The sequence below is a fragment of the Podarcis liolepis genome (genome assembly GCF_965112155.1).
Source record: "Podarcis liolepis genome assembly, chromosome: 9".
Taxonomy (NCBI): domain Eukaryota; kingdom Metazoa; phylum Chordata; class Lepidosauria; order Squamata; family Lacertidae; genus Podarcis; species Podarcis liolepis.
This window is the reverse complement of record NC_139564.1, coordinates 2,072,537-2,093,455: the sequence shown is the minus strand read 5'-3', so window position 1 is coordinate 2,093,455 and position 20,919 is coordinate 2,072,537. Positions and strand designations below refer to the sequence as shown.

General features: G+C 49.0%; 1 protein-coding gene and 1 long non-coding RNA gene across 8 annotated transcripts in view; one reads left to right on the top strand and one right to left on the bottom strand.

The window, feature by feature from the left end:
• The window catches only part of LOC310714794 (uncharacterized protein), a 51,551-nt gene extending 40,161 nt beyond the window's left edge, over window positions 1-11,390 (top strand). For 5 of the 7 annotated variants that reach the window (XM_083520432.1, XM_083520424.1, XM_083520429.1 and 2 more), the window contains one exon: window positions 870-1,820. In XM_083520432.1, the coding sequence (XP_083376558.1) occupies window positions 870-1,477 (608 nt within the window). In that variant the 3' untranslated portion in view covers window positions 1,478-1,820. Of the gene's footprint in view, window positions 1-869; window positions 1,821-5,379; window positions 6,319-10,435 lie in introns of those variants that run through there. The other 2 variants (XM_083520428.1, XM_083520425.1) reach the window with 2 other exon arrangements.
• The window catches only part of LOC310686051, a 424,340-nt gene continuing 406,716 nt past the window's right edge, over window positions 3,296-20,919 (bottom strand). The window contains exon 3 of the long non-coding RNA XR_014515682.1: window positions 3,296-4,304. This is a non-coding gene — a long non-coding RNA (uncharacterized lncRNA). The remainder of the gene's footprint in view (window positions 4,305-20,919) is intronic.

Sequence of the window (20,919 nt, the reverse complement as noted above, 5' to 3'; positions counted from 1 at the left end):
TGGCCCTTGTGGTCTATTCCAACTCTATGATTCTATGATTCTATTCTAAGATGGGAAAGGTTCAGAAGAAGGGGAACAAAGGGTTCCAGTGGGGTGGATGGCATTTGGGGCTTTTCAGTTGAGAGAAAAGGTGGGGAAGAGGCAACATGATAAAAGTTTATGAAATGATGCAGGGCATGAAGAAAGTGGATAGGGAAAGTTTTTTCTCTCTTACAGCACTAGAAGTAAGGAAGCTGGATATTTGTAGAATCAGGACAGATAAAAGTAAGTGCCATCTAGTCCAACCCCCTGCAATGCAGGAATATTGGCTAAAGCATCCCTGAGAGATGGCCACCCAACCTCTGATTAAAAACCTCCAAGGAAGGAATCCACAAGCTCCCAAGGGAGACTGTTCTACTGTTGAAGCAGCTCTTAAGTTCTTCCTGCTGTTGAGTCTGAATCTCCTTTCTTGTAACTAGAATCCTACCCCCCCCCCCCCCGGAGCAGGAGAAAACAAGCTTGCTCCATCTTCCATGAGAAATTTGAAGATAGTTCTCTTATTTCCTGAAGAAGTGTGCATGCAGACAAAAGCTCATACCAATAACAAACTTAGTTGGTTTCTAAGGTGCTACTGGCTCTTCTGGCTTGAGAAAGCCTGTTGCCTCTTCAGCACCCCACCATTCCTCTCCTCCTCCTCTCTGCCCCACCATCATTCCCCAGGCTTTGAGCCTTCCTCCTCTGCCTGGCTGGTGCCTCCTAGCTAACCCCCCACATCACAACAAATTGGGACTTACTAGCAGATAGAATTAAATCCCTTAGGAAATGGCATTCCAGGGCACACCTGCGCCCCTGAACTTACACTGTCTTGTTTATTTTCTTGGTTTTTTGAGGATTGGCCACCAAGAAGGTATGGATTTGCGGGCACAGCGTTGTGTATTGGGCTGAAGTCCGCGCAGTTTCGTCCAGGTGGGGCAGCAACCTGGGCTTCCCCTCGAATATAGAGCTGTCGTGGATCAGCCAGAGGGGAATGAGGTGGCATCAGCTCCTACCATTGCTGACTGCTCGGATCTCTACGGCGGGCCCACCTGATATCATCATCTTTCACCTGGGTGAGAACGACGTGGGCGAACATAGGATTTATGACCTAGTCAAGGCTATCACTGAAGACTTGGAGACCTTGCACTTTCAATACCCACGGACCAGCCTCTGTTGGTCCGAGCTACTGGAGAGGCAGCACTGGCCTGTTATTCTGAGGCCTGGCGCCCCGGAACCGCGACGGGCATCCATGAAAAGATCAAGGGAGAGAATAAGGAAGAAAGTGAACAACGACGTCACGCGCAAGGTGCAGATGCTGGGTGGCTGGGTGATCCGACACCCTGACATCACAGTCCAACGAGAGGCCTTATTCCGACAGGATGGGGTAGACCTCTCCGATGAGGGACTTGATGTTTGGTTGACTGACCTGGTGGGAGGCCTAAAGTATTGTTTTCAGATGTGAGCGGTTTGGCGGCAAGCATTTCCTTGAGGGCCGGTTGATGCATTGGATAGGCGTAGTCTTGGATTGAGGGGAGGCTGTAGCCTCTGCCTACCCCTCCGGAAAAGGGATCCGGGAGAGATGCTTCTGCCCAGATGCCCAGGTGGGGGCTAGGGCCATAGCACTCCCCAGGTGCAATCCAGCAAGGGACTTACTCTTTGATGCAGGTCAAGAACTCGCTCACTTCCAGTTGACCCCAAATTAAGTCCTTCTGGCAGACGGGCCAGAAATTGTTGGTTCTCCCTGATGCCTATGTGAAACTTCTTACACCAGTAGTTAATAAAGCCATGACCTGATTTTACCCAAATACTACTTGCCTTGTCTCTTTATTCATTGAATTTAAGGGGTGGGGGTTTCCGTAGGACAGGGGGGTGCATGGTCACATAATTCCACTCCCTGTCCTTGGTTGGCGCCATTGAGTGCTGGCACGTCCTCCACCATGAACAATCTGATGAGGGAGGCCCCTTGGGTGACTTTGTGGGCAGCAAAGGAGGTCCTTGGGCTGAGCTTGCTGCCGGGGAGGTGGATCCTGGCCGCTTGCTCAAGCGAGGGGGCAGACTCAGTCTGGTCCCTGGGCATATAACCAAGGCCCCTGGCTTGCCTTAGCAGCCACTTCCTTGTTATTTTAGGATGTTCTTTGGGGTGGGGATTTCTGAAAAAGTGGGAGGGCATGGCGTTTGCTGCAGGGCGAGTCGGAAGTTAGGGCTCACCCCCACTGATTAATTCTCCCGAGGGTCCGAGAGTTTCTCTCCGTGACTTGCAAAAGCTCAATCTTATGTGCTGAATTGGATCTTACCAGATTGTGTGGAAAATCAGAAGAGGTTTTCCATAACCCGAGCTTCAGTGCAGAGGCGAGGAGGGGAAGGTGATAACTTCAGCAAGCCTGGCACCTCTTCAGGAGCAGCAGGGAATTTATGCAGTGAAGGAGAGTTCAGTGTTTTGGTTTTGATAAGGGTCTGCAGCGTAACCAGGAACTTGAAGGCTGAAGTTAGAAAAACAAGTTTGTCTTTTTCTGCTGCACCCCCTCTTTCAAATTGGGAGGCACACTATCCTGTCTTCTGCCTTGGCACCAGGACACGATACAAGATCTGATGTGCTATTATTTTGCTATGGTTTAAAAGGGTAATAGTCCTGTGCCATGTCAGATTGCATCCTATGTCAGGGTTCACATGGTCGAAAGCTTTTCCATTTCCTACAGAGAGAAAATGAGCACATCGGGGCGATGGCTAGGTTTCAACCCCTGTCCCTGACATGCTTGTTTTCTACATGCAGGGTTTTTTAAAAAAAAAAATCGCCCAGGAAGTAGACTGCCTGTGCCAGCTTTTGCCTTTGACAATATGGGGGCTATGTAGTAGGTTGGATGGCTTCAAAAGGGATTAGACAAGTTTGTGGTGATGTTTGGCCCTGGAGCAGAGCTAAGCGTCCTGGATTGTCCGTGATCTCCAGGCGGATATTTCTTCTGAAAAAGCCACAGAGGGCTGTCCGCAAGTGCCACAAGGGTTCGACATGAACCCTCAAAGCTTGCTAAATGACAGCTGGCGAAATCTAGTTAAGCTAATTTAATGCAGGGTAGTGGAGACACATATCAAGGGAGGCTTTCGACAATCGGAGGCCAGGCGGCAGAAGCTGAATGGGCCAGTGTGGAAACAGGAGCATTGGAAGTGAGCGCATGAATGGTCATACGAGATCCTCCCAACCCTATAATGACATCTGTTTTTGTAACTAAATTTGTAATTTTGTAATTAAAGGCAGCATTCGTTACATTATTTTATCCTTTGCTAACTGGTGCCCTCCAGCTCTTTTGTGCCCATCAGCCCAGTTTGGTGGATGCTGCATTAATTATTGCCTAAGAAGAGCCTGTTGGTTAAAAAGACTGAAAATTGTTTACTGAATGTATAGGAGAAATTTGTGTAAAACGCTGGTAGCATTAAGATAAATTTAACAGTGTAAATAAGTTTTGATGGATGTAGCAATGGATTACTAATGGTTTAGTTCATGTGCAATATGCAGGGATTTATGATATGCAAAATGAACCATGGAAGGAGAAGAAGGGAAGTCACAGATGTAAGGTTATTTAAATGCATATTTTGAAATGTAATTTAGAAAAGTTAATACAATTTATTTATTTTTTTAAAAAAGAAGAACCTGTTGGATCAGCCTTAAGGGGGCCAATCTAGTCCAGCATCTTCTGCCATCGATCGCCCTCTCCACCTCCATGAATTTGTCCAATCCTCTCCTAAAGCCATCTAGTTTGGTGGCCATTCCTGCCTCCTGTGGTTTAACGGTGTGTTGCACGAAGAAGTCTTTTCTTTATCTCTCCTGCGTGTTTTGCATCCGTCTCCTCAATCATCTTTTGTTATTAAGGATTGTGTTCACTTCATTATGCGTTACGTTTTCTTTTGCTAAAATAGCTTTTGTTGCTCTTCCTGTGTGCTGGGCTTCCCCTCCTGGGGTAATGGCGCTCCAGGACCTGACTTTGGCGTCTGTCAAGTATGCAAAACAAGATTTACAAGCAGCTGCAGGAAACAGACCAATGCAAATTGTCAAGGCAGTTTCTTTTGGCATTTCTTGAAATGATGGCTCGGGATAAGAACTCTTTAGCTCACAGGCTGTTTCCCTCTTTTTCATCCCCTTAAAGACTTCGGTCCCGTCAGCGCCAGTGGATTGAGCTGGGTAATAATGGTAGCCAAAAGGAAATAGTGTGTTCAAATTGGGCAGAAACCTGCCATGAGTCACAGCTAGTGCTTCCATCCCACTCACCCAGCAGACTTCTGCTTCTGCACTAGAACTACTTCCTCCTCCTCTCCCCTCTCCCATGGTCTTCTGCACCAAAATGTTTGTGGAGTCTCCAGATCATTGTTTTTTTTTTGGGGGGGGGGTGCACAGCGAGAGGAAGCAATCCTGCTGCACAAGTGGAACTCCATTGGCGAACCATTTGAGACACCCCATTATGATGATGATGATAATGATAATAATAATAATAATAATAATAATAATAATAATAATAATAATAATTTATTATTTATACCCCGCCCATCTGGCTGGGCCTCCCCAGCCACTCTGGGCGGCTTCCATAAAAACCAAAAATACAATAAAATATCACACGTTAAAAACTTCCCTGAACAGGGCTGCCTTAAGATGTCTCCTGAATGTCAGGTAGTTGTTTATCGCTTTGACATCTGCTGGAAGGGCGTTCCACAGGGCGGGCACCACTACCGAGAAGGCCCTCTGCCTGGTTCCCTGTAGCTTTGCTTCTCGCAATGAGGGAGCCGCCAGAAGGCCCTCGGCGCTTGACCTCAGCGTCCGGGCAGAATGATGGGGGTGGAGACACTCCTTCAGGTATACTGGACCGAGGCCGTTTAGGGCTTTAAAGGTCAACACCAACACTTTGAATTGTGCTCGGAAACGTACTGGGAGCCAATGCAGGTCTTTCAAGACCGGTGTTATATGGTCTCAGCGGCCGCTCCCAGTTACCAGTCTAGCTGCCGCATTCTGGATTAGTTGTAGTTTCCGAGTCACCTTCAAAGGTAGCCCCACGTAGAGTGCATTGCAGTAGTCCAAGCGGGAGATAACCAGAGCATGCACCACTCTGGCGAGACAGTCCGCAGGCAGATAGGGTCTCAGCCTACGTACCAGATGGAGCTGGTAAACAGCTGCCCTGGACACAGATTTGACCTGTGCCTCCATGGACAGCTGTGAGTCCAAAATGACTCCCAGGCTGCGCACCTGGTCCTTCAGGGGCACAGTTACCCCATTCAGGACCAGGGAATTAGCAGATAGAATGAAGTCCGTTAGGAGGTGGCATTCCAGGGCACACCTGCGCCCCTGAACTTACACTGTCTTGTTTATTTTCTTGGTTTTTTGAGGATTGGCCACCAAGAAGGTATGGATTTGCGGGCACAGCGTTGTGTATTGGGCCGAAGTCCGCGCAGTTTCGTCCAGGTGGGGCAGCAACCTGGGCTTCCCCTCGAATATAGAGCTGTCGTGGATCAGCCAGAGGGGAATGAGGTGGCATCAGCTCCTACCATTGCTGGCTGCTCGGATCTCTACGGTGGGCCCACCTGATATCATCATCTTTCACCTGGGTGAGGAGGACATGGGCCGACAAAGGATTTGTCACCTAGTCAGTGCTATCACTGAAGACTTGGAGACCTTGCACTTTCAATACCCACGGACCAGCCTCTGTTGGTCCGACCTACTGGAGAGGCAGCGCTGGCCTATTATTCCGTTGCCTGGCACCCCGGAACCACAGCAGGCATCCGTGAACAAATCAAGGGAGAGAATAAGGAAGAAAGTGAACAATGCCGTAACGCACAAGGTGCAGCAGCTGGGTGGCTGGGTGATCCGACACCCTGACATCACAGTCACACGAGAGGCCTTATTCCGGCAGAATGGGGTAGACCTCTCCGATGAGGGACTTGATGTTTGGTTGACTGACCTGGTGGGAGGCCTAAAGTATTGTTTTCAGATGTGAGGGGTTTGGCGGCGAGCATTTCCTTGAGGGCCGGTTGATGCATTGGATAGGCGTAGTCTTGGATTGAGGGGAGGCTGTAGCCTCTGCCTACCCCTCCGGAAAAGGGATCCGGGAGAGATGCTTCTGCCCAGATGCCCAGGTGGGGGCTAGGGCCATAGCACTCCCCAGGTGCAATCCAGCAAGGGACTTACTCTGTGATGCAGGTCACTTCCAGTTGACCCCAAATTAAGTCCTTCCGGCAGACGGGCCAGAAATTGTTGGTTCTCCCTGATGCCTATGTGAAACCTCTTACACCAGTAGTTAATAAAGCCATGACCTGATTTTACCCAAATACTACTTGCCTTGTCTCTTTATTCATTGAATTTAAGGGGTGGGGGTTTCCATAGGACAGGGGATACATGGTCACATAATTCCGCTCCCTGTCCTTGGTTGGCGCCATTGAGTGCCGGCACGTCCTCCACCATGAACAATCTGATGAGGGAGGCCCCTTGGGTGACTTTGTGGGCAGCAAAGGAGGTCCTTGGGCTGAGCTTGCTGCCGGGGAGGTGGATCCTGGCCGCTTGCTCAAGCGAGGGGGCAGACTCAGTCTGGTCCCTGGGCATATAACCAAGGCCCCTGGCTTGCCTTAGCAGCCACTTCCTTGTTATTTTAGGATGTTCTTTGGGGTGGGGATTTCTGAAAAAGTGGGAGGGCATGGCGTTTGCTGCAGGGCGAGTCGGAAGTTAGGGCTCACCCCCACTGATTAATTCTCCCGAGGGTCCGAGAGTTTCTCTCCGTGACTTGCAAAAGCTCAATCTTATGTGCTGAATTGGATCTTACCAGATTGTGCGGAAAATCAGAAGAGAGGTTTTCCATAACCCGAGCTTCAGTGCAGAGGTGAGGAGGGGAAGGTGATAACTTCAGCAAGCCTGGCACCTCTTCAGGAGCAGCAGGGAATTTATGCAGCAAAGGAGAGCTCAGTGTTTTGGTTTTGAGATCCTTAGGAGGATAAGGGCCTGCAGCGTAATCAGGAATCTGAAGGCTGAAGTTAGAAAAACAAGTTTGTCTTTTTCTGCTGCACCCCCTCTTTCAAATTGGGAGGCACACTATCCTGTCTTCTGCCTTGGCACCAGGACACGATACAAGATCTGATGTGCTATTATTTTGCTATGGTTTAAAAGGGTAATAGTCCTGTGCCATGTCAGATTGCATCCTATGTCAGGGTTCACATGGTCGAAAGCTTTTCCATTTCCTACAGAGAGAAAATGAGCACATCGGGGCGATGGCTAGGTTTCAACCCCTGTCCCTGACATGCTTGTTTTCTACATGCAGGGTTTTTTTAAAAAAAAAATCGCCCAGGAAGTAGACTGCCTGTGCCAGCTTCTGCCTTTGACAATATGGGGGCTATGTAGTAGGTTGGATGGCTTCAAAAGGGATTAGACAAGTTTGTGGTGATGATTGGCCCTGGAGCAGAGCTAAGCGTCCTGGATTGTCCTTGATCTCCAGGCGGATATTTCTTCTGAAAAAAACACAGAGGGCTGTCCGCAAGTGCCACAAGGGTTCGACATGAACCCTCAAAGCTTGCTAAATGACAGCTGGCGAAATCTAGTTAAGCTAATTTAATGCAGGGTAGTGGAGACACATATCAAGGGACACTTTCAACAAACGGAGGCTAGGCGGCAGAACCTGAATGGGCCAGTGTGGAAACAGGAGCATTGGAAGTGAGCGCATGAATGGACATGTGAGATCCTCCCAACCCTATAATGACATCTGTTTTTGTTATTAAATTTGTAATTTTGTAATTAAAGGCAGCATTCGTTCCATTATTTTATCCTTTGCCAACCTGGTGCCCTCCAGCTCTTTTGTGCTGCAGTGCCCATCAGCCCAGTTGGGTGAATGCTGCATTAATTATTGCCTAAGAAGAGCCTGTTGGTTAAAAAGACTGAAAATTGTTTACTGAGTGTATAGGAGAAAATTGTGTTTATTTAAAAGCGCTGGTAGCATTAAGATAAATTCAACAGTGTAAATAAGTTTTGATGGCTGTAGCAATGGATTACTAATGGTTTAGTTCATGTGCAATATGCGGGGATTTATGATATGCAAAATGAACCAAGGAAGGAGAAGAAGGGAAGTCATAGATGTAAGGTTATTTAAATGCATATTTTGAAACGTAATTTAGAAAAGTTAATACCATTTATTTATTTATTTTAAAAAGAAGAGCCTGTTGGATCAGCCTTATGGCGGCCAACCTAGTCCAGCATCCACTGCCATCGATCACCCTCTCCATCTCCATGAATTTGTCCAATCCTCTCCTAAAGCCATCTAGTTTGGTGGCCATTCCTGCCTCCTGTGGTTTAATGGTGTGTTGCACAAAGAAGTCTTTTCTTTATCTCTCCTGCGTATTTTGCATCCGCTCTTCAATCATGTTTTTTTTTTATTAAGGATTGCGTTCACTTCATTATGTGTTACGTTTTCTTTTGCTAAAATAGCTTTTGCTGCTCTTCCTGTGTGCTGGGCTTCCCCTCCTGGGGTAATGGTGCTCCAGGACCTGACTTTGGCGTCTGTCAAGTATGCAAAACAAGATTTACAAGCAGCTGCAGGAAACAGACCAATGCAGATTGTCAAGGCAGTTTCTTTTGGCATTTCTTGAAATGATGGCTCGGGATAAGAGCTCTTTCGCTCACAGGCTGTTTCCCTCTTTTTCATCCCCTTAAAGACTTCGGTCCCGTCAGCGCCAGTGGATTGAGCTGGGTAATAATGGTGGCCAAAAGGAAATTGTGTGTTCAAATTGGGCAGAAACCTGCCATGAGTCATAGCTAGTGCTTCCATCCCACTAGAACTACTTCCTCCTCCTCTCCCCTCTCCCATGGTCTTCTGCACTCAAAAACTGCTCCAAAATGTTTGTGGAGTCTTCAGATCATTTTTTTTTTGGGGGGGGGGGTGCACAGCGAGAGGAAGCAATCCTGCTGCACAAGTGGAACTCCATTGGCGAACCATTTGAGACAAGCCATTATTATGATGATTATGATGATGATGATTTGGCTTATGCCCCAGGAAGGTCACTTTGGTGTTGCTAGCGCACTGTTAGTCTCCTCCCCTGGAGGTGTACTCCATTGTCTCTCGGTGTAGACTTTATTGATACTAAGCCGCGCTCCCTGGTTCATGCTGCCCATTATTGTAGGCAATATTGATTGGTGTTGCTGCCAGTCTGTGAGGACAATATTTGATTCAGGCGGGCTGCCTGCCAGTGTAGACATTATTGACCTCAGTGGTTTGCAATCTTGTGTATACGCAACTGTCTTTTATTGTTTGCTATGCCTGCCAACAAGAAGCAAGCTTCTGGTGCTTCTCCCCCACGCACTAGGCACGGGACTGCTAGAGTATCTCAGTACTCTGCTCCTTTGTCCTGTTGTGTTTGGGTCTGAACATCGTTTTCCCCACCAAATTTATTCCGGGGGTTAATAACAACATGGCTGACGCATTATCTCAGTTCCAGGTGGATAGTTTTCCATTTTTAGCGCCCGAGCCCCAGCAGTTAACAGGGCATTTTTTGGAAGCTTGGAAGCTTGACGTGATGCAGGGAGTATCTGCCTCTTGCACCATCCATGCTTAGATCCTACAAAAAGGCGTGGTCCGATTTTATTGCTTTCCGCACAAAATCTAACTCAGACCTTGCCAGCCTCCTACGGAGGATCACGTATTGCCTTGTGCACCTCTGGAGGCTAGGTCGCATGGCTAAAACATTATCCATCCAATCTGCTGCTCTTGCCTTCTTCAGCAAATGTATTTCCTGTTGATCCCTGCGCAGCATTTATGGTATGTAGGGCGATGAATGTTGGGGTAGACTTCAACCACCAAACACGGAGAGTAGAAAAACGATCACTTTTGACCTCCTTTACCACATCTGTAGGGTTTTAACAGTCATTTGCTGGTTAAAATACAAGTCTCGCCTGTCTTGGCAGTATATGTCATAGCATTATTTGGGGCCCTCAGAGTGGGCGAAGTTGTCAATGAGGGTGAGCCAGGCATTTCCTCCAGGGGGTTACTGTTAGAGGACATAAATTTGTCTTAGAATTGGTAATATGCATCCAACAATCTAAAATCGGGGAAAGGAGCCCTTATCAGACTCTCGGCATCAGAGCACAAGGGCCCGTGTCCCGTAAAGGATGCCAGGAGATACCCCTGCTTCAGGCGTCCTGGTCCGGGCCCCTTCCTTATTCACCAAGATCGCTCTCGCCTGGCTCGACACCAGTTTACCCGCGTGATGCGGAAAGCTCTCCAGGCCTGTGGTCTCCCGGCTGTGGATCTTGCTGTGCATTCCTTTAGGATTGGTGCTGCCATGATGTCTGCCCATTGGGGTGTGCCAACCGACAGAATCAAGGATATGGGATGCTGGAGATCTGATGCATATAGAAGGTATATCTGCAAGAACCCATGGTAATCACGCTCTGTCACTCCTTTATTTTCAGGTTGCCCCGTGATAAACATATGGATCGTAGGACACTGTATTATCCACTGGGCCCGTGTGCGTGCCATCAATACTGGCTTGGGTAGCTGCCTAGGGCTTCCTGAAAATGTCAGTGTCTCCTGGGTCACAAGGTGTGACTTGAAATGGGAGGAACTTATGCCAATCGTGATGGCCAGAGCTGCCTTGCATGGCCCCCCCAACGCTCTGATTGTTCAACTTGGAGAGAACGACCTGGGTCAAAGGAACGGCAATGACCTAAACATAAGCATGAGAGAGGACTTTGCTAAACTGGCTGTTTTGTTCCCAGACATGACCTTAATCTGGTCTGAAATGCTGGTGAGGCGGCATTGGCGAGATTGCTCCCGCCCGCACAGAATCGACAAGGCCAGGAAAGCTATTAATCGTAGGGTGGGATATGAGGTGCAGCTCTTGAATGGACGGGTGATACGACACCCCAACATTACTTACAAGCAGGAGGACTTGTTTCATAATGACGGCGTTCACCTTTCCGATTTGGGAAGTGATGTTTGGCTGGTTGATATCGTCAAGGGCATTAGGGATTGGTTGCAGGTGTGAGGGTGTTGGCAGCGATCCTTTGGGGTTTGAGTGGCGGTTAGGCATTGGGTAAGTCTTGTTTATGGGAGGGGAGATTGTAGCCTCCGCCTGCCCCTCCTTGTTAAGGGTATCCTGTTAAAGGGATCCGGGTGTGTGGTGCCTGTCCAAAGCCTGGGCGTGGGCTAGGGCCATGCCACAACCCCTTCGGGGACCCTGGGGGTGCCACAATTTGATGTATATCATAGGGCTCCCACTACCGGTGGTTTATTCTTAGGATATTATTCTTCTCCCTGCAGACAGGCAGGAGTCAGGATATAGTCTGGTTTCGCCCAATGCCTAAGCCAAACCGCTCACATATGTAACCAATAAAGTTATGGCCCATTTTATCCCATTGACCTAAATATTTGTGCCTGTTTTTTTATTATCTAAGGGGGCGTAAGGGCCCGGGGCCTCGACATGCAGTGAGACCAGGCTTGATTTCTGTTTGAATCCAAGACCATGGTAGGCAGTAGCCCCCAAGCTGTGGGGTCATCCTGGGGTTCCTTTTGCCCGTGAGGAAGGCCACTTCAACCTGCTGCTCCCACCACCACCTGTAAGCCGTAAGGAAGTAATTTTTTATCTATACCCCGCCCTGCCCGGCCAAGACCGGGTTCAGGGCAGCTAACATCAAATATCAAATACATTAAAACACAATCAAACAATTGATTAAAATACAGTTTAAAAATTAGAATCAGGATAAAATTAAGTAACTGCCCATGAATTACAACCATAGGGGTTGGGAACCTCAAGTATTCATCAGGGCCAGCTATCCATGTTGATCCCACATGAGCCAATAAAAGGACCAAAGAGGTAACTTACAGGGTTCCATAGAGGGAGGTCAAATTGGGCCTGGACTGAAGGCCATGCAGAACAGCTCCATCTTGCAGGCCCTGCAGAAGGATGTCAAGTCCTGCAGGGCCCTGGTCTCCCGCGATAGAGCGTTCCACCAGAATGGGGCCAAAGCCGCAAAGGCCCTGGCCCTGGCTGAGGCCAGTTTAACCTCTTTGAGACCTGGGACCTCCAAGATACTATTATTTGTGGACTGTAAGGTCCTCTGCAGGGCATACCAGGAGAGGCAGTCCTGTAAGTACGAGGGTTCTAGGACGTATAGGGCTTTAAAGGTTAAACCCAGCATCTTAAACCTGACCCTGTACTCCAGCGGGGGCCAGTGCAGCTGGTATAGTACTGGATGAATGTGGTCCTGTGGCAAGGACCCCGTAAGGAGCCTTGCAGTGGCATTCTGCACCTGCTGGAGTTTCTGGGTCAGCTTCAAGGGCAGCCCTGTGTAGAGCGAGTTACAATAATCGAGCCTGGAGGAGACCGTCGCTTGGATTACTGTGGCTAGATCAGGGCGAGAAAGGTAAGGAACCGGCTGCTTAGTAAGGCGAAGGTGGAAAAATGCCGCCTTTGCTGTAGCTGCAACCTCCATAGAGAGAGAGGAGTAGAAGGTTAAACCCAAACTCCTGATGGAAGGCGCTGGCACTAATTGAGCCCCCGCAAGAGATGGGAGTTGGCCCCCCAACCCCATGTCATCCCGACCCAGCCGGAGAATCTCTATCTTTGAATGATTTAACTTCAACCGGCTCCCACGCAGCCATCTAGCCCCAGCTTCCAAGCATCTGGTCATTGTGTCCGGGGCTGAGTCAGGATGGCTGTCCATCAACAGATAAAGCTGGGTGTCATTAGCATATTGATGACAACCCAGCCCAAAATTCTGGACAAGGGGGTGCATAAAAATGTTTAAAAGCATCGGAGAGAGGATTGCGCCCTGCGGCACTCCACACACCAAGGGGTGCCGCGACAGCTCCCCTAGCACCACCCTCTGTCCCCGACCTGAAAGGAAAGAGTGCAGCCATTGTAAGACTGTGCCCTGAATCTCTACGTCGGCAAGGCGGTGGTCCAAAAGTTCGTGGTCGACCATGTCGAAGGCTACTGACAAATCTAAAAGAATCAGCAGTCCCGACACACCTCGATCCAGCTGTCTACGGAGGTCGTCTGTTAGGGCGACCACAGCAGTCTCAGTCTCATAACCAGGAAGGAAGCCAGACTGAAATGGATCCAAAGCCGATGTTTCATCCAGAAACCTACTAAGCTGTTCAGCAACCGCTCTCTGAATTACCTTGCCCGGGTACAAAAGGTTCAAAACCGGGCGGTAATTGGATAGATCTAAAGGATCTGATGATGTTTTTTGTTTAAGAGCGGACGCACCACTGCCTCCTTCAACTCCCCTGGGAATGTCCCCAAGCCGAGGGACAAATTGATGATAACCCAGGGGGGATCCGCACCTCATCTGGACACGCTCTAATCAGGACGGGCACGGGTCAAGGAGGCAAGTGGTGGGCCTTCCAGGTAGGAGGAGTCTGTCCACATCGGCTGGGGGTATCCTATCGAAGTGGTCCAATACTGGACCAGAGGACAGTCGAGGGGTCTCCAGTTCTGTTATTGTATCCAAATTGGCAGGGAGGTCACGGCGGAGCAGCAAGACACTCTGCAAAAAGGGTCGCAAATGCCTCACAGCTATGAGTCGAATTCATATTTAAATTTGGCTGTCCCTCTGGGGACGTTAACGACCTAATTATTCTAAAAAGTTGTGCCAGGCGAGAGCTAGCGGATGCAATGGAAGCTGAGAAGTAGGACTTCTTAGCAGCTTTCACTGCCATCTCATAGGCTTTCCTAAGTGTCCTATAAGATGTTCTTGAGCCTCTGTCGCGAGCATGCGACGTTGAAGTCTCCCAAAACCAATAGGTTAGGAACTCCAAGGCCCAGTCTGCCACCACCTCCAACAGGCCTGACAGGGTGGCTGCCGGTACGCTATGTGGTTGGTACACCTGCCAGACAGCCAAGCTCTCCTTGGTGTCCCACACCAGGCCAACACCTTCAATTCCGGACATCGATGGTGCTGGCAGAGCCCTGAAAGAGCAATCCTCCCGAACTAACAGTGCTACCCTTCCCCCTCGATCCACAGTCCGCGACTGGTGAAGGACGGAGAAACCCAAGGGGTGCCATCTCATGGAAGGCAAGTGTTTCACCTTCATGCACCCAGGTCTCTGTCACACAAGCCAGGTTAACCCCCTGCAAGGTGAAAAAGTCTCGTAGGGTAGCAGTTTTATTGCCTATAGACCTGGCATTGGACAACACCAGTGACAGAGGTAGGTAATCCCTGCTCACCCTACCTTCATCCCCCAGGATGGGGTGCAGATGGGAACCTTCCACTCCTCTCCCTGGAATCCAGAAGCCACAGCCGCTTTTCGTTGCTTTTCTGGTGGAGCACTTCTTTGCCACAGGAGAAGTGAGAAGACACTGGGACTATGGCGAGATCTTGCAAGTGTTCAGTAGGAGCAGGTGGGGTGCCTTTGCGGGATTCCAGCGCCTGAGGAGGCTGCCTCAGTCCGCTTCATGTGTGGTCCGGCCCTGCCTGTGATTTCTCAGTCTGGTGTTCTTGGAGGTTGGGGTTCTACTGAGGACGCGGTTCAATCCTGACTGAAGAGCTTGATGGTGCCGTTAAGCCCACACTTGGAGGCTGATCTCTGAGCAATGACTGTCTTCGAGGAATATGCAGAGCATAGGGGCAACTCTCCAGGGATCTTCATGCCTCGTGCGCATGGCCATCTTCTTACGAAGTTTCAGTTCTGGACAGAAACTAAGAAAACACTTGAGCAGCTGGTGCTGGGTGGGTGTGTTGGAGGTACTCTGGGCCTGCTCATTTAGGATTACGGTCGCCCCAACTGCAGTACACCTGGAGACACCTTTGAGAGGCATACAAAACATAAACAGGTCATGTTCAGCATCTTACCAAGCACCGATAGGCATCTGAAAAGGCGGGGGAAAGAAAACTGTCTGGAGTTGCAATTTACTGATGATATTTTTTGTTGACAGATGGCTGGGATGGAGGCCAGCGTGTCCAAGTCCTCATCGCAGGCCACCGTACAGTTCTTCAGGCCAGACGTAGTGCGATACATTCCAGTCTGGGAACTGACTTGGGTCTGAGCCACATGGCCTCTGTTCAGTGGTTGGGCAAGAAGAGTTGCAGGTGGAGTCATCTGTTGCACACAATCTTCCAGGGCAGGGTGGTCTGGCAGAAGCTGGACATTGTGGTTCTGCACTTGGACGACTATGAAATGAAGTTTATGAAGAGTGAGGATATAGTTTCTCAAGTGGTGGCGGATTTGGAGGCATTTAGGCAAACGTGGCCGGGGATCCTTATCCTGTGGTCCAGCATCTTGCCCAGGAGTGCCTCATGCACTAAATCGTTCATGCAGCGATTGCGCCAAAAGCGGCAGTATATTAATAGAGGAGTGAGAATGGCGCTGTTTGCAACGGGGGGTGGAATGATATCTCACCCCCAATTTAATCCCAATAGGAACGAACTTTACGGAAAGGATGGGATTTCCTTGTCTGCTGCTGGGAACGATATTTTCCTCTCTAACCTCCACAGAGAAATAAAAGCACATATTCTGTGGTGGTGGGGGAAGAAGGACTAAGCCGAGCTTTATCCTCCTGCGAAAGGGGAGAAGTTGGCAAAACCGCGAGCACCCCAAATCACTTTTCAGGTTGCTAAGCGGCTCCAGGGGGTCCTGTGGGGCAGGAAAGGGATCTCTCTTGATGTTGACCCGTGTCACTTGCCTGGATTTGTGGGGCTCCAAGGGTGCATGAGTCAGCCAGAGCTCACCTTAAGGGGTGCGGTGGGGGGAGAGGAGGGCAATGGAGACCACCTTCCTCCCTGCAAGGTAGGCTTGGCCATTCACGACAGGATTTGGAGTCTCAGGAGAGACTTGGACTCCTGCCCACGCGTCTCCTCCTTTCCTGCCTGCCGTTTGTAAGTTACTCTGCTGTAGTTAATAAAGTGACCCTCTTTAAATCCCACACTTTGTGTCTTGCCTCTTTAGTCCTGGCCACCTCATATGGCTGTCTTCAACTGATCCAGACCCGAGACCTATCTCTGAACAACAACAACAACAATTTTATTTTATTATTTGTATCCCATCCATCTGGCTGGGTTGCCATTCTGGGCGGCTTCCAACAAATATAAAACATAATAAACCATCAGACATTAAAAACTTCCCTGTCCAGTTCTGCCTTCATGAGACCCAACTTTATTTTTTATTCACACTTAATCGTGCTAACCATATGTATTGTTAATCATACAGAGCAATACACATGGTGCTACCTTACTAGGGAGGAGACCCTGGGGCTCGTAGGGGGTAGCCTGATGAAGGTTCCAGTGGAGTGAGTTGTGACTGAAAACTGCAGATTCCATCCCAGGGATCATTATGAAAAGTGTGGAAAATAGAATTGCTGCTATCATAACACACTCATGCAGATCTGCAGTGCGAATGCGTCTGGAATATTGCATATAGTTCTGGTTGTCGCACCTAAGAAAGGATGTTGTAAAGGATGTTGTTTCCTGTTTGGCAGGGGGTTGGACTCGTTGGCCCTTGTGGTCTATTCCAACTCTATGATTCTATGATTCTATTCTAAGATGGGAAAGGTTCAGAAGAAGGGGAACAAAGGGTTCCAGTGGGGTGGATGGCATTTGGGGCTTTTCAGTTGAGAGAAAAGGTGGGGAAGAGGCAACATGATAAAAGTTTATGAAATGATGCAGGGCATGAAGAAAGTGGATAGGGAAAGTTTTTTCTCTCTTACAGCACTAGAAGTAAGGAAGCTGGATATTTGTAGAATCAGGACAGATAAAAGTAAGTGCCATCTAGTCCAACCCCCTGCAATGCAGGAATATTGGCTAAAGCATCCCTGAGAGATGGCCACCCAACCTCTGATTAAAAACCTCCAAGGAAGGAATCCACAAGCTCCCAAGGGAGACTGTTCTACTGTTGAAGCAGCTCTTAAGTTCTTCCTGCTGTTGAGTCTGAATCTCCTTTCTTGTAACTAGAATCCTACCCCCCCCCCCCCCGGAGCAGGAGAAAACAAGCTTGCTCCATCTTCCATGAGAAATTTGAAGATAGTTCTCTTATTTCCTGAAGAAGTGTGCATGCAGACAAAAGCTCATACCGATAACAAACTTAGTTGGTTTCTAAGGTGCTACTGGCTCTTCTGGCTTGAGAAAGCCTGTTGCCTCTTCAGCACCCCACCATTCCTCTCCTCCTCCTCTCTGCCCCACCATCATTCCCCAGGCTTTGAGCCTTCCTCCTCTGCCTGGCTGGTGCCTCCTAGCTAACCCCCCACATCACAACAAATTGGGACTTACTAGCAGATAGAATTAAATCCCTTAGGAAATGGCATTCCAGGGCACACCTGCGCCCCTGAACTTACACTGTCTTGTTTATTTTCTTGGTTTTTTGAGGATTGGCCACCAAGAAGGTATGGATTTGCGGGCACAGTGTTGTGTATTGGGCCGAAGTCCGCGCAGTTTCGTCCAGGTGGGGCAGCAACCTGGGCTTCCCCTCGAATATAGAGCTGTCGTGGATCAGCCAGAGGGGAATGAGGTGGCATCAGCTCCTACCATTGCTGACTGCTCGGATCTCTACGGCGGGCCCACCTGATATCATCATCTTTCACCTGGGTGAGAACGACGTGGGCGAACATAGGATTTATGACCTAGTCAAGGCTATCACTGAAGACTTGGAGACCTTGCACTTTCAATACCCACGGACCAGCCTCTGTTGGTCCGAGCTACTGGAGAGGCAGCACTGGCCTGTTATTCTGAGGCCTGGTGCCCCGGAACCACGACGGGCATCCATGAAAAGATCAAGGGAGAGAATAAGGAAGAAAGTGAACAACGACGTCACGCGCAAGGTGCAGATGCTGGGTGGCTGGGTGATCCGACACCCTGACATCACAGTCCAACGAGAGGCCTTATTCCGACAGGATGGGGTAGACCTCTCCGATGAGGGACTTGATGTTTGGTTGACTGACCTGGTGGGAGGCCTAAAGTATTGTTTTCAGATGTGAGCGGTTTGGCGGCGAGCATTTGCTTGAGGGCCGGTTGATGCATTGGATAGGCGTAGTCTTGGATTGAGGGGAGGCTGTAGCCTCTGCCTTCCCCTCCGGGAAAGGAATCCGGGAAAGATGCTTCTGCTCGGATGCCCAGGTGGGGGCTAGGCCCATAGCACTCCCCAGGTGCAATCCAGCAAGGGACTTACTCTTGGATGCAGGTCAAGAACTCGCTCACTTCCAGTTGACCCCAAATTAAGTCCTTCCGGCAGACGGGCCAGAAATTGTTTGTTCTCCCTGATGTCTATGTGAAACCTCTTACCCCAGTAGTTAATAAAGCCATGACCTGATTTTACCCAAATACTACTTGCCTTGTCTCTTTATTCATTGAATTTAGCGGGGGGGGGGTTCCATAGGACAGGGGGGTGCATGGTCACATAATTGCGCTCCCTGTCCTTGGTTGGCACCATTGAGTGCCGGCACGTCCTCCACCATGAACAATCTGATGAGGGAGGCCCCTTGGGTGACTTTGTGGGCAGCAAAGGAGGTTCTTGGGCTGAGCTTGCTGCCTGGGAAGTGGATCCTGGCCGCTTGCTCAAGCGAGGGGGCAGACTCAGTCTGGTCCCTGGGCATATAACCAAGGCCCCTGGCTTGCCTTAGCAGCCACTTCCTTGTTATTTTAGGATGTTCTTTGGGGTGGGGATTTCTGAAAAAGTGGGAGGGCATGGCGTTTGCTGCAGGGCGAGTCGGAAGTTAGGGCTCACCCCCACTGATTAATTCTCCCGGGGGTCCGAGAGTTTCTCTCCGTGACTTGCAAAAGCTCAATCTTATGTGCTGAATTGGATCTTACCAGATTGTGTGGAAAATCAGAAGAGGTTTTCCATAACCCGAGCTTCAGTGCAGAGGCGAGGAGGGGAAGGTGATAACTTCAGCAAGCCTGGCACCTCTTCAGGAGCAGCAGGGAATTTATGCAGTGAAGGAGAGTTCAGTGTTTTGGTTTTGATAAGGGTCTGCAGCGTAACCAGGAACTTGAAGGCTGAAGTTAGAAAAACAAGTTTGTCTTTTTCTGCTGCATCCCCTCTCTCAAATTGGGAGGCACACTATCCTGTCTTCTGCCTTGGCAGCAGGATGATGCAAGATCTGACATGCTATTACTTTGCTATGGTTTAAATGGGTAATAGTCTTGTGCCATCTCAGACTGCATCATGTGTCATGGTTCACATGGTCGAAAGCTTTTCCATTTCCTACAGAGAGAAAATGAACACATTGGGGCTAGGCTAGGCTTCAACCCGTCCCTGACATGCTTGTTTTCTACAAGCAGGGATATATTTTTAATTGCCCAGGAAGTAGACTGCCTGTGCCAGCTTCTGCCTTTGACAATATGGGGGCTGTGTAGTAGGTTGGATGGCTTCAAAAGGGATTAGACAAGTTTGTGGTGATGTTTGGCCCTGGAGCAGAGCTAAGCGTCCTGGATTGTCCTTGATCTCCAGGCGGATATTTCTTCTGAAAAAAACGCAGAGGGCTGTCCACAAGTGCCACAAGGGTTCGACATGAACCCTCAAAGCTTGCTAAATGACAGCTGGCGAAATCTAGTTAAGCTAATTTAATGCAGGGTAGTGGAGACACATATCAAGGGACACTTTCGACAAACGGAGGCCAGGCGGCAGAAGCTGAATGGGCCAGTGTGGAAACAGGAGCATTGGAAGTGAGCGCATGAATGGACATGCGAGATCCTCCCAACCCTATAATGACATCTGTTTTTGTAATTAAATTTGTAATTTTGTAATTAAAGGCAGCATTCCTTCCATTATTTTATCCTTTGCCAACTGGTGCCCTCCAGCTCTTTTGTGCTCATCAGCCCAGTTTGGTGAATGCTGCATTAATTATTGCCTAAGAAGAGCCTGTTGGTTAAAAATAATAATAATAATAATAATAATTTATTATTTGTACCCCGCCCATCTGGCTGGGTTTCCCCAGCCACTCTGGGCGGCTTCCACAGAAACCAAAAAACACTAAAATATCATACATTAAAAGCTTCCCTGAATAGGGCCGCCTTAAGATGTTTTCTGAATGTCAGGTAGTTGTCCATCACCTTGACATCCGATGGGAGGGCATTCCACAGGGCGGGCGCCACCACCGAAAAGGCCCTCTGCCTGGTTCCCTGTAGCTTCGCTTCTCGCAATGAGGGAACCGCCAGAAGGCCCTCGGCGCTGGACCTCAGTGTCCGGGCAGAACGATGGGGGTGGAGACGCTCCTTCAGGTATACTGGGCCGAAGCCGTTTAGGGCTTTAAAGGTCAACACCAACACTTTGAATTGTGCTCGGAAACGTACTGGGAGCCAATGTAGGTCTTTCAAGACCGGTGTTATGTGGTCTCGGCGGCCGCCCCCAGTCACCAGTCTAGCTGCCGCATTCTGGATTAGCTGTAGTTTCCGAGTCACCTTCAAAGGTAGCCCCACGTAGAGCGCATTGCAGTAGTCCAAGACTGAAAATTGTTTACTGAATGTATGAGGAGGGAGAAAGGTTGTTTTCTGCTGCTCCAGAGAAGCGGACACGGAGCAATGGATCCAAACTACAAGAAAGAAGATTCCACCTAAACATTAGGAAGAACTTCCTGACAGTAAGAGCTGTTTGACAGTGGAATTTGCTGCCAAGGAGTGTGGTGGAGTCTCCTTCTTTGGAGGTCTTTAAGCAGAGGCTTGACAACCATATGTCAGGAGTGCTCTGATGGTGTTTCCTGCTTGGCAGGGGGTTGGACTCGATGGCCCTTGTGGTCTCTTCCAACTCTATGATTCTATGAGAATCTGGTAGCATTAAGGTAAATTTAACAGTATAAATAAGTTTTGATGGATGTAGCAATGGATTACTAATGGTTTAGTTCATGTGCAATATGCAGGGATTTATGATATGCAAAATGAACCATGGAAGGAGAAGAAGGGAAGTCATAGATGTAAGGTTATTTAAATGCATATTTTGAAATGTAATTTAGAAAAGTTAATACAAT